This window comes from Acanthisitta chloris, unplaced genomic scaffold (genome assembly GCF_000695815.1).
Source record: "Acanthisitta chloris isolate BGI_N310 unplaced genomic scaffold, ASM69581v1 scaffold12889, whole genome shotgun sequence".
NCBI lineage: Eukaryota > Metazoa > Chordata > Aves > Passeriformes > Acanthisittidae > Acanthisitta > Acanthisitta chloris.
In genome coordinates this window covers 82,022-95,697 of record NW_008692040.1, presented here as the reverse complement: position 1 = coordinate 95,697, position 13,676 = coordinate 82,022, and the positions used below count along the sequence as shown (strand labels likewise).

The following is a 13,676-nucleotide window of genomic DNA, read 5'->3' as shown; positions in this document are numbered from 1 at the left end:
GAAATTTAGTGCTGACTGCCTGTGTCTCTTCAGTGATCATAGAAATGAGGGAGATTGTGGTGAAGTTTCTCACTTCTATGTCTTCAGTTGCCTGGGCGGTCTCTGATTAGTTGTTCCACATGTTACTCCATAGGTAACACCTTACTGCAAGCATGACTGTGTATGTGTACTATTCCAGAGCATTAATTTTAACTTAAATCCCCTGTGCTTTTTGTGGTCCTTTCAGAAAGGCTTTGGAATTCACTTGATGTGTACTAAATGTTGATTATTCTATGTCTTTCCTACATGGATCCTGGCAAACTGGTAGCTTGGATTCTGCCCCCAGAACCCTGCAAGGCTGTGTGAAGTGTGGTGTATGCATGGGATGACAGAGCAGGGAGAAAAGGAAATTTTACAGGGTTGTCAAAGGGGATAAAAACAAACTGTGATGTTTAAAAGTGCACCTGACTTTCCACCTGCAGAAGAGTTCATTGAGACAGACAGAGGATGCATAACCGTGGCTGAAGGCTTGCAAGGATTTTCTTTCTCAAGTGTGTAATTAAGACAGTCTTCACCTGCATTAAAAAGCAGCCCCAAAATCAAATGCATCTCTCTTAAACTTTATAGTATTGGAGATATGATATTTTTTAAAATAAAAACATTAGATTTCTAATCTTGTGGCAGGAAATTTGTATTTACTGTACTATGCCAACCTGTATCCATTGGCTGGTGCCTATAAATACCTGTTTTGTTCACAAGCAGGTAAAAATTGCAGGTAGTGTCTGGGAGCAAATGTGGGAAGGGAATTCCTCCTGAACTCACAGGGTTTCATAATTTTTACTGCTTGGGGGCACATGGGTTGATTATACATGTCATCTGGATTTTGTACAGAACAGTGGTTGTGTTTGAAGTACTGTGTTTGACTCGGAAGCTAATATATTTGGTATTTAGGAATCTGGCAAGAGAAAGTTCTGTCCCCATATGCATGCACAGCTATGAGATGGGATGTAGGCATGCGTGACTGTTATTTCCCCCCGTCTGTCCTATCCCTAGAAAGCCATATGCCACCCTTGGGCTAGCATAATGGGAGTCTGTATTAATGATCATGAGCTAGAAATAATCCAAGAAGAGTTGGGTGGCCTTTGTTTCTAGCTTTATGAGAAATACCTCATTGACTCAGTAGGGTCTGAAATATGTTCTGGGCTAGAAAGTCATAATTAATACAGAATTTCATGATGCCCTCTCTTGAGCTTTTTTTTTTTCTTTTTAGCTAATTTGGTCAGAGACTTGGAGATTCTTAAGTCTAACAGACAGAGTAGAAATTTAAGCAAGGAGGTAGGAATTTAGAAAGTTGTTGACTCACCTGCTATCAGACATAAGCATCTTGAGTACACATCTCTGGAGAGCCTATCTCTGCAAGATTTCTGTAGACATTGAATGCCTTCTCTGTTGGCAGCCTTCAAAATGAAAACTGTAAGTATGTATGTATAGAAGGTAGGGATGGGAAAAGGAGAATATGGAAATGGGCTGAAGTATTAAAGCAAGCAATGAAAGCAGATAGTTTACTTTGGATTTTATAAAATAGGTTTCTCTTTATTTTGTTTTAAATGAAAACCATCAACTGTCAGCATTGCAAACCTATTTGCAGCAGTACCATAAGTATTAGGAGTGTAGTTGTCCCTGAAACATAAAAGGGCAGAGGGTTTTTCGGCTGCTTCCCATCTTCATGTTTATGGAATTGTGTATGCTCTGTGTGCATTAGAGTTGAGCAATCTCATCACAGCCTTTCCTCAAAACTGATTGCTGTTCACTGTCTCTTCCTCCTTCCTCTCCCTTGTCAGTTGGTTACATCGCAGACTCTCATTACATTTCATTTTGATACTGCTTCCATTTTTCACTAAACTGGAAGAGTTTAAGGGTCTGGAGTGGATACTGAATGTCTAGATACATTCTTTAAATGATGTAATTCCTATCATCATGGAAAAGTTTAGAGCTGGATTATTACTTTAAGAAGAAATTACTCTTTGCTCATTCAGAGCTGAAGTCTGGTCATCAAGATGTTAGAATATGTGCTGCAGAGCTCTTCAGATACTGTCATGAGTGCAGAAGTTGTTGCCAGCAGCTGTCTTGGGTTTTGGACACCTGCTGCCTCTCATTTCTCGCATCTCCCACTCTATCTTCCACTCCCAAAGTTGGCAGTGCCCCTAAAAATACTTTGTGTTGAGTTCTTAAGTAGGAGATCTCTACCAAGCTGGCAGTCTGGATTCCTGAGTCACTGGTCACACTACAATGAAATTAGTTCTATGACAGAGTTATTGATCATGGCAAGGTAAGTGATATTGGGGGGAAGCTGTTTCCAGTCAGGTTAAAAAGGCATTGCCCTTCCTAAAGCTGCTTGTCTTACTGTGCTGATCCCTTCTTCCCTCCCTGCCAATCGCAGAACTAGGTTTTGATTGTTCACTGCCATTTTACAGTTGTCCAGACCATGACAGACATGAGGGGTGTGCCTGACATGTAAGGGTGATGTGGTATGTGGGTTTGGGAAAAGATGTTGGGAATTGTCCTTGTGAGTGAAATAGTAATTTGGCACTGTGTTCTTTATTCCATTGGAAGTTGGAGTGTAACCTTCTCCTGCCTGAACAATCAGTGCTCAAATGTGAAATTCTCAGAAGCACAAATGCATTACTTTCATAGTTCCCATGTCCAGCCAGAGTCTCCAAGTGGACTGTGTCATCTTTCCCTCCCATATGAATACCTATGCAGAGGTTGCTGGTTTGGTCTGAGATCCCATTTCAATAACCTTTTGCCTCTGGTTCAGTTAAGAGGGATATCTTGATTTGTTTTTGACCTCAGATGATTAAGTCCAGTATTTATTCAGCTATACAGTAGGTTACCTGGATGAGAAATGAACCCTTTTAGCAGGATTGACCAAGGGTGCTAAAAGATGACTTCTGTCCCAGGGTGGAATTCTGAAACTCACATTCATTGCCATCTGGGAGCTGGAAGTGAAGCTCATTTGGTTAGGAAGTATGGAAACCAGATATTGCTTGTTTTATAAACAGGTTGCTTTAACTTCAAAAGTATTAGTGGACAGGCTGTGCCTTTTGTTATCAGTCAAAGGTGGTAAGTGCAGGTTTGCAAAGAGATCTTGGCACATACTTAGGAGGTAGCAAAACTTAAACCAGTGTCCCTCTTGAGTTTTCATTTTTGTATTATTTTATTACTATATTTTATTTAGTCTGTGCTTCTCACCAAATGTAGTAATTTTTCCCCAACGCAGCAATATGTCCTACTGCATCTACACATGTTTTAATTTCCCCGTTTCCATTCAGTGGGGTGTGTCTGTCTATTCTTGGAGTAATAATTTTTCCCCCTCCTGAAAGTTGACAAAATTAAAGCCTTTGGCAGTACCTGCAGAAGAGATTACTTTGTGATTAGTAACACTGTTATGTTCCTTAAAACCCTAATTCTGCTGCTGTGCATTGCTTCTTGTGGAGCATCTGTTGGAGATAGGGCTGGTTCTGTCTCCTTGCTCTCTTCTCAGCAGCTGTCCAGTGCCACTGAGTTAGTACCTCGTGTTCATTTTGTCATGCGAGTGTTTGTTTGTCCACCAGGAATGTGTCAGTTCATGGCTCGGGCACCCAGGGATGACAGATGTACATCCAGTAAAGAGTTAATGGTGTGCATGACCTACCTGCAGAAATAATAACAGGCACCATAGAGAGTGCCATGTTCCTCCTGTCTATCTGCTGAGGATGGACAGCCTTGCAGTTGCTGAAACATAAAAACAAAGCTAACACATCTGTCGTGCCTGTAAAAATCACCAGGAAGAAAAATGTTATTCAAATCAGGTTTTTGTCAAGATTGGTCAGTGATTACTAGTGAACACCTGTTGTGTATTGGTTTGTTTGGCCATGGACTTGATGCTGCTCTATCAAACCTGTCTGCAGAAAGGAGGGAATTGGCTTCCCCCAGTCGAGCTGTAGGTGTTCAGTTCAGCCCTCTCAGCTGCTGCAAAGGATGAGGATGGATGACGCACATAGCTGATGACACATCATCCCTCAGTTACCTGAAGTAGTCGCTCTGTGTTATTAAAACAATGGCAGATCCCATAAACATATTACCTTCTACTGTCTGCTCCCTCTTGCATTGAACTGTGACCAAGAGGAAAGTTCCTTGTGCCCTGTCAGCTCCCCTCAAATAAATAATCATAATAAAATACGCCAGCCTTTCTGAAGCTCCTGCTTAGCCAATGTGCTGCTGATTGAAGGTAGTTCTGAGAGGCAGGGAAGGCTTGCAGCCCTTGACAGCAAATGGGAGCTCTGCCTGCCTCATAAATGCCTTGGCTTCAGAAGGAGGTGGTTATGGGCATGAAATGTTTATCATCTTGTACTTGCTTTGCTGCTGCTGGGTTACTGTGTAAGTAAAAAGTAGTAATAAGTAAAGAAGAGGCAATACAGCAGCCTGCTTTATCTGCTTGTCTCCACACTTAAATAGGCTTGTGCACAAAGAAGGAGCAGGTGGAGGCAACTTGGGTTTAACAGAGGTTTGGACTGTGCGCTAAAGATGTGTTCTATTGCCTATGAAAGGGGATCTGGTTGGAAATCTGTTCAGTCAGCTGGCTTTCTGTTAGGAAGCACTCTTTGAAATTGTCCGTGGAAGAAGATGACTTGCTATGTAGATCAACTTGTGTGTTCAGAAATGCCTGGGCAAAAGGATACTTGTTCTTTGCACATAGCTGGAAAGAGCATAGTTGTTGACCACCTCCTTTTGAGTCTGCCCAGCATTGCCATATTGAGGGCTGTGCATATCAGCCTCTCTAATGTTGTGCAGCATCTTGCATGGCTCCCTGGAACTGGTTGTTTCTCAGCTGCCTTTGCTCAGCTCCCACCCTACATGGGGATCCTGTAGGGGCTTTGCTTTATTTTTGGGGGTGCATGTGCTTTTGTTTTGCTTTAACAGCACAGTTCCCAACAGGGGACAGCACTGCATTGCTTAAGACGCTTGTCATTTTTAAGGAACTTTTCTAAACTCATCATCCTAAAAGCTATATTGTGCAGCAGCAGGCAGTCTCCATAAACCACTGATTTCTCTTTTTCTTCTCTCTCCCTTCCTTTCTCTCTTGTGCTCTCTTTATTCCAAGCCTGAGGATTTGGACGCCTGGGTAAGCTCTCTTTTTTTGTCTGGATCTTGCTTATTCCAAGTGTCATGTTGTTACTGTGCGCGTACAGATTGTTATTGCTGAGCACAGATGCAGGATTTTATTTTCTGTCATTACATTTTAAAAGGTGTTCAGCTAGAAAATTGCATATTATTTCCTCCATAAAGATTTTCACTGGTTCCTTTTGTGTAGCTTACAGCTGCTGAAACCAAACTTGGTCTGGTGATGTGTGTTGTTGGCTAAGAGAGCAGTAGAAACAGGAGGAAATGAAGGTTACACCAGTACTGCTTTTTATGGCCATGAGTCGCAACTAGTTCATTTTAAAAGGTGTTCAGCTAGAAAATTGCATATTATTTCCTCCATAAAGATTTTCACTGGTTCCTTTTGTGTAGCTTACAGCTGCTGAAACCAAACTTGGTCTGGTGATGTGTGTTGTTGGCTAAGAGAGCAGTAGAAACAGGAGGAAATGAAGGTTACACCAGTACTGCTTTTTATGGCCATGAGTCGCAACTAGTTTCTAAAGCAAAGTCACCTGCTGATGAGAGAAAGGACAAAACCCCAGGGATTTTGTGGGCCTTGTGTGTCTGGAACAGCGGCTGCAGACAGCTCCACAGTAATGGTGATATTTCTGCTGATACAGCTGGAGGTTGAGTCAAGGCTCCCCCGTGGTTAAGCGTTTGGTACAAGCCTCCCTGTGAAGTTCTGGTGTTCGTTGTCAGGCATAATGTGCACAAACTGCCTCTTACTCTTTCAGTGTTGCCCTTTCAGCTCTGTCATTCCCTTTAGACTTGGTCAGGAACACTCCAGCTAGCTAATCTTGGAGTTCGTTCTGCTCTGTAGTGAATTCCTGTCAATTCCTGCTTCCCATCTTGGAGTCTTTAATAGCATTTGTTTTTCTCCCTTGCCACCTGGACTGCTACCAGGACTGGAAGAGACTTGGGAAAGAATGAGGTATCAGAATTTGCAGTTGTGAAGTGTGGCAAGCTGAGGTGCTCAGCCAGAACATCTCTGCTGTGGTGCTGCAGAGATGTTACTGGGTACCTTTGGGGGAAGCTGATAACTCCTCTCAGCCAAGAATGATGTAGAAACTAGGCGTTTGATAGACTTAAGGACCTTTATCTTTGTCGCTTATATCCCTGGATTGCTTCCGACTGATTATCTAGGCATCATCTCGCTGGTTCGTCTGTCAGTGGTGAATGTGTTTTGCCAAGGAGATAAATATTTTTGCAATAATCTTGCCAAATGCTGTGACTTGCCTTTGAGGACGTTCTTTATAGGTTGAGGCGTGGACCTTTCCCTCTAGCTTTACTTGCCCTTTGCAGAGGGGAGGGGTGGGTTTTTTTGTCTTCCAGTAGAGTCTCCTCCATGCCCTCTTCCCAAATCCCAGAATCCCAGCAGTATTGCTGAGAGAGACAGCCTGATGGTAGCCATCAGCTGTGGGCTGTGCTATTGCTGCACTTTATTCCTGGGTGCCACATTCCCTACTGTCATCTGACCCTGCCAAGAAGCCCTTTTTTTTCCAAACAGATTTCCTTCCTAGTTTTCCTGTTTAACAAGGTGATGAGAAGAGACTGTGATTAAAAATAATAAAAATCTGGTGATATTTTTTTTTGGGGGGGGGGGCAAAGCCAAAGCTAATTTGGGAAGGGTTGTAGCTAGAGTGAACCCAGCTCTAGAATATCAGTTGCACAGTCTAATGTGTGGCTTGTTGGTGTCAGTTCAGGACAAGGCTAAGAGTGCCTGGCTTTGTTCATAGAGAATGAACCAATAATATTTCATTACCTCAATTAGGAGGCTTGTAAAATATTTCTTTTGGCTTGCCTGTCAGCTAGCAGGCCAGTGCTTGAATTCTTTAGCTGAGCCAGTGTGTAATGCATAGCTTTGGAAATGTGCTTGCACAGTTTGTTTCTAAATGGGTTGCTTGATAAAGGGAGAGAAGGAGGCAGAGAATTGCACATGATTCTGTCCTGGCTCTTTGTCACCATTCAGAGCAGCACTGAGATAACCTGCAACTCTGGGCTGTGGAAAAAATGTAAAGATAAAGCATAGGAGGAATTTGAAAGAGCCCCCAACCAGTCCATGGATCTGTGCCCATGGAAGCTGTAGTAGCTTGTTAATAACATGCCTTCACTGTCCTTTGGTAAGAATGCAATGCTTGTAACTCCTGATGCCATCACAGGGGCTTCTTGAGCATTTATTGCATGTATCTTACACCTAACTTTTGTACAGAGGACAGTTGCTGGTTGCATACATGCTCTTTTGCAAATAGGTCCCATGGTACTTTCCTAAGTTTTGAGTGCATTCCTGTGTTCTATAGCTGCGTATGCTCTTCCTTCCTTCTCTCTGTTTTGTTTCTGTGTTCGTACTTCTTGGACATCACTCTCAGGTGTGTTCTACACTCCAGTTTCTTAGATGTCATCTCTGGGCTTTGGTCAGCTCTTGCACAATATGTTCAAACTCCGATGTAGCTTCTGCGGTGTGGAAGAGAAATGCAGCTTTCTGATATATGGTGTTCACACCAGTGTGTTATCATGCATGTCTTCCCTTCTCCTTCCTTCTTTAGTTCTAAAGACATTTTTGTGAAAAGTGTATCTGATGCTTTGTTTGGCACCTGCAATCTCAATCCCCTGTGAAATTGTAATCATCTCCATAGCAGCCAGTTCTGTCTGGGACATCACAGGCTTCTGACTTCAGGTAGGGAATAAGCAGCAGGACTAGAGGAGCTCTTAATAAGTATCCTTTATTCATTCAAAATGTCCCTGGTTGCCTAACCCAGTTTGGAACAGTGAATATTTCAAATGACACATGCTCTGACTGTACCGTTCATACTTCAAACATCATCATAAAGTGTACTAAAGTTTCTAGTAATAACAGCTGGGGATAGAGGGAAACAGAAAGCAACTTTGAAGCAGATCTGTCACAAATAGAACGTTTCTTAGTATACTTCAATGTGCTGAAACATCAGCAGCTCTTGAAAACAAGCAAGACATAGAAAATATGTTTGTGTTGTGAGTACAAGTTTTCTCTTCAGCCTCTGGTTCATCATATGTTCTGGGCAAGAAGTGGGACATAATGGGGGATAATATGGGAGAAATTACTTTGGGGAAAGAATGGGGAATATTCTGAGGTTGTAATCTGCAGTTGGGAGTTCTGGGTTTGGTTCTTACACATCAGTTTTGCAAGACCCTCGAGAAGTGACTAACAATGTCTGCTGCAGGGTGCGTTGGTGTGGTGGAGACATTATTCACTGTGGGCATCCCAGCTCCAGTCAGGTCTGCTTGGGAGTCTGTGGGTTGTCAACATACAGATCAGCACACCTACAACCTGTCTGCATCTCAGCGCCCTACTTGAGAGATTAGGTACTTGGTTTGTGTTCCCTTCCAGAGGTGTCGTATGGGTAAATATTTTGAATGTGAATGAGGTCAGGCAAGCTCACAGGGTGGAAAGATGAGTGGGTGTGTGGATACATGATCCATGTCTTGCCAGAAACAGAATAAAGCCTCTTGCCCACTGGTATTTTTACATGTCTTGGTTTGGTGCTTCCAGGATAGCCTGCTATCCCTGGAGACTTCGCACTGCCACATCATTAAACTGTTTAGATTAAGCAGAAACTTTCTTGAGTTTTTAAGAACTCATCATTTGACTTCCTTTTTCTTTTTTTTTTCCTTCCTTCACATGAAAAGCACCTTCCATCTGAATCGTGCAGAGGAGTCAGTACTGCCTTACTCTTCTTTTTTTTCCGTATTAATTTTCTCCTTAAGGAAATGCAAGTCATTTATTTAGTACTGTGATTTTATGGGTGTTATGCAGAAAATCCACAGGAGAATCAGGGTCCTTTGGTCATCCATCAGACCACCACCCCACCTTCTTACACCTGTTTATTTGAAATGCTTAGTCCTTTTCTCTGTAGAAGATGGATATTGGTTCAGAGGGACAGCTGGGGTTTTCCTATCAGAAAATGATAATAAATTTGGCACTTATGAAGTACCCATCAGTGCCCCATTGTTGCTGTGATATCTCTTTTGTCAGGCTACATGTATGGGGCAGCTCATTCTCATCCCTCTCCCCATCCTATTCCAGCTGGTTTGCAGGCAGGAATTTATATAGCAGCTCTGCTTAAGGCAAAGCGAGAGATTTTCCATTTAATCAAGTACCTTTGAGAGTGAGAGGATTTAGATATGAGTCTATATTGCTTGTTCCTTACCCTAGCACTGTTGGCTGGGATGGCAGATAGGGAAACCAAAATACTTCTTTTTCCTACAAACAAACACACACCACCACACCTTTACAACCCTCCTATCTCATGTACTCCTTTGCTTGCATACTGATTGAACATCCCACACTGTCTAGTTTAAAATCTCTTCTAAGCCCTATTATGCCACTGTATTTCCATCAGCAGGGGAACAGAAAGAAGGAAATGCACAGCAACTTGCTTTCAGATGTAATTTTTCTCGTTAGCAATGCCTTTTGGCTGTAAAATGACAGGTCTGAGCCCATGGGGATGTTTCTGTCCCAGCTGCTTAATCATATTGGACCAGCATTTTCTGTGGTTGTACCATCATCATTAGAAGTTAAGAGTAATGCTGCTGGGACGCTATGGATTGGCAGAGTTTGTGTCCATGTCAAACAGGCTAATAATTCAGATTTTGAAAGGTCCTCTGCCTCCTGATGTTTTATGCGGCCCCTGAGATTTCTGAAGTGGGATGGGGGATGAAGAACAAGTGCCATTCTTAATTGAGCACTGCTTAGCTGATGATCAGGTTATTCTGAAGCATGTGCTTGTACACCAGATTTGCTGTTTTGGAAGTGTCACACTTATACTTTAGAAGATGGAGGATAATATCTCTGACACTCACCTCCCCTCCAAGTCTGCAGCACCCAGCCAGAGGAACTCCAAAGGTGCTGATGGGAAATGCACACTTAGTATATCTGTTTTAGGAAAGTATTAAATCTTTAGAAGTATTCTGACACTGCAAGGGGCAAGAGTTTATGAAGTGGAGGATATGAGGTTTGGAGTTTGTGTTGGTGCTTTTTTTTTATTTTTTATTTTTTTAAGGTAAGGTAAGGTGGAGAACTTCGGAATAATTACTGTCATGATTCATGGATAAACCAAGGCACAGATAAGATGCAGTTCTGCAAAAGGCAGTAGGAAGGTGTCACATTTCTATGATTATATGTTTTCATTTAGTAAGAAGTAGTAAAATCAAGGTTATGAGTTTGAGTGTGTTACTAATAAGAGCATTTCAAACTTCTGGGGATAACCCAAAGTGAACTGCAATGCTCAAGGTTTGTAGTTCCACTGAGAGGGATCCCATGCACCAATCCTGAGCAACGACTTTGTTAGTTCCTGCCAGTCTCTATCCCATGTGCTTTCCTTGCACTCACATTGTTTATTTTTAATTTCTTCTTCTACTGTTGTTCTTCCCAGGCTGTGGAGCTGGAAGGCAGAGAGGCAGAGTTGAAGCGACAAGAGGCCTTCTATAAAGAGCAGTTGGCTCGTATTGAGAGGAAGGTAAGACTAAGTTCTCTTTATTTGTGGCCTCTGTGTACCACTGGGGTTGGATGCAGGTCCATGTGGATCCAAAGAGCAGAGAACCAAGAAACCTTGTGCTGAAACCTGCAATTGTCAGCTCCCAGTATCTATCTGCCCCCCACCCCTTATGTAAGTGATGGAAAAGGCTGTACAAATCTTTTGAGCAGCTTGCATTAGAATGATAAAGGGTTTTTAGCTGGATGATTTTTAAAAAAAGATTTCTAGTACTTCAAACTTTATTTTGTTTTTCACTATGGGCTTTAGGTGAAATCTAAATTGAAAAACACCAAAACAAGTACCTTGTTTTTTATTGCTTTTGTTTGTTCCTAAATAAAAAAAACCCAAACCACCACAACATAAATCTTGCTATAAATATGAATTAAAGTTCTATTATTTATTTTTCTCTGGGGAGCCAAACAGTTCAAAGAGCAGTGCTGCAGTGCACTGCCTGCTTCTCGCTGGATAAGCCTTTGAAATGAACATGATTTAAAGAGACACTGTCAAGCATCTTTTAAGCCTGAAATGACCTTTGAAAATCCATTTAGGGATTTGAATCTCTCCCCTAAACGTGGGATTTGCTTCTCTGTTTAATTGTTTACCATGATGAGTTTTTAAAAATTGATGCCATAAAAATAGGAGCAGCCATGCTGTTCCTTATGAACTAATGTGTTCTTCACTTCCTGGCAAAATGAAATAATGTTATAAGTAGTCTTTATTTTTTAATAAATGTGGAGAATAATCTTCTCCAATTTGAAGCAATTAAACCTCCTGACAGGGAGCTGCATATGCTCGACTTGTAGTTGTGTTATGTGACTAAGAAGAAATGCAAACAATGAAAAAGGTGTGTTGTAAAGAGGCAGAGAAATCAATCAGCTTTACTACCAACGTGTAGCATGATGGTGAGTATGGAACATGGGGAAAATTGCAGATTATATAATACATAATTGCAGAAACGGTAGGAAACTGTTGGCATATCTATTCCTCTTCTCATTCCCTGCTACTGCATGATTGTCCATGCAGTGGTTTTTTTTAAGCCATCAATGGCATAACGTGCCCATGAGCAATTTCACATGATACAATTTTGCAACACTTTTAATCCATACAGTTCATTAAAAATAAACTATTAGAACTAGCACTCAGTGTTGCGTTTGGATTTTAAATTCTATTTCTAGATAATGGGGATTGTTCAGTGGAATTGCAAACAATCTAGCAGCTATCGTTCTAATTATCACAGTTGTCCATATGTTCATACGCAAAGGGAATTTTTGCAATTTCTTGGGCTCATGCTGTGTGCCTCTATTATGCTCTTCTCTCCGGATCTGGTTTCATGAAGCGGAAATTACAGGGAAAACCTGTATGTGTGTCTGTCCTTTATGGACAGTGGAGTGGGGAGAAGTTTGTGTTCAGGCTTCATTGTCCTCCTTTTGAAATCTTTTGTGGTAGTTTGTGTTTTCAAGCCCATGTCCCTTGCTGCAGGGACACCTTCTAAACAATGCGGTGAGTATTTTAGTGCTGGATCTTCTCAGGGGAGTAAAGTGACTTGCCCACAGTCCTATTCAAACTGCAGAGCTGCAGAGAAACAATCTTCTAGTCGTTATGTGTACAAGAGCGAGTAGATGAAAAGAACAGGTTTTCTTTCCTCTCTTGAAACACTAGATAGTTTCTGACCCTTAAACACTAGCGTTTTGCTGGTAATAAAATAGAAGAATGCCTCCAACCATTAGTCTGGATTGGAGTGGGAGGTGGTGGGGGCTAGAAGGGAGAGGAGAGAAATGTACTTGAAACAGTGTAATAAAGCTTAATTGTATTAGTTTTGAAAAAGGTTTTTGATCTTCTCTGTGGATAATTTTATTCCTATAATGGTTGGAAAGATGGAAAATGCAGCACAGAACAATCTTTTTTATTAGCTGTTGCTTTTATATAATTCTGCTTTTATTTGTTGAATACACGCAGACCTTGACATTTATTTATTTATTTTTCCTTCCACTGTGCTAAAGCTTTCCGACTCAGGCTGAGAAATATTTTTATATATCTATGTATACGTGTGTCTGTATTGGAAAAAAAGCTGTCAGCAAGGGGATGTGGTGGGGAAGAACTCTGAAATAGAGCTCTTTGCTTTCTCTGGTGTTTTAAGAGGGGACACTCACTTGGAGTGTGGTCACTGGTAGTTCAGAGGTGTTGGGCTGGCAGTGGATGAATGTGATGGGTCAGTGCAGAGTTAGCAAGCTGACATTTCCCCTTGTAAGCATTAGGCTGTCAGGAATTCCCCTCTTTGCTCCCCTGCTATGCCCAGGTTGTCTTTGTCGCCACTTCTGCATGGTAACAGAATTCAGCAGTAGGAGACTTGGAGATTTGTTTTTTAAGGATGTTTTGAACTATTGATGTTCAAAACCAAGTACCTTCTCAGTAGGATGCTAAGAGTAATTGTGTTCCATACTTCTGACAACATAAGAACTGCTGCAGTGAGTCAAACACGGAGACTGTCCTGTTCCTTCTGACAGTGGTCAGTTTGCAAAGGCTTTGAAGGAAGAAGCAAAAAAAAAAAAAAAAAAGCCTCACCAAAACAAAACCACAGAGAAAACTTTGGGAGAGCAGCTTTGAGAAGAGTGTTCCAAAGTGTTGTCAGTCGGAGGCTGACACATGCCCTGCTGTAAAGGAGTTTATTTTCATTCAGTATTTTTATTCACTGTAATGGAACTTGGATTACTGCCATCATTCTTCTGTGTGTCTCAGGCATTGTTTCTGAAGCCCTGTTTAGCTCTGTGCCTCCAACATCATGTGGCAGTGTGTGCCACAGGTTAACTTATGTACTCTATAAATTGTCTGTTACCTGTTTCAAATACTCTTCATTTAATATCCTTTATGTGAAAGAGATAAAAGGAATTATCTTCATTATTCATTATCTGTGGACTTCTGTACCCTCTTTTACCTGCCTGTTAAGCTGAGCAGTCCTTCCCTTTTCAGCCTCTGCTTGTGTGAATGATTTTTTCCAGGTTTCTCATT

The 13,676-nt window shown here is 41.6% G+C and overlaps 1 protein-coding gene across 1 annotated transcript in view; it reads left to right on the top strand.

Moving 5' to 3' along the window:
• CHCHD6 (coiled-coil-helix-coiled-coil-helix domain containing 6) overlaps positions 1 to 13,676 on the top strand; it is a gene marked incomplete at its 5' end in the record, with an annotated part of 112,378 nt that overhangs the window by 27,457 nt on the left and 71,245 nt on the right. Inside the window, 2 exons of the mRNA XM_009082501.1 lie at positions 5,123 to 5,143; positions 10,569 to 10,652. Coding sequence (XP_009080749.1) covers positions 5,123 to 5,143; positions 10,569 to 10,652 — 105 coding nt within the window. The remainder of the gene's footprint in view (positions 1 to 5,122; positions 5,144 to 10,568; positions 10,653 to 13,676) is intronic.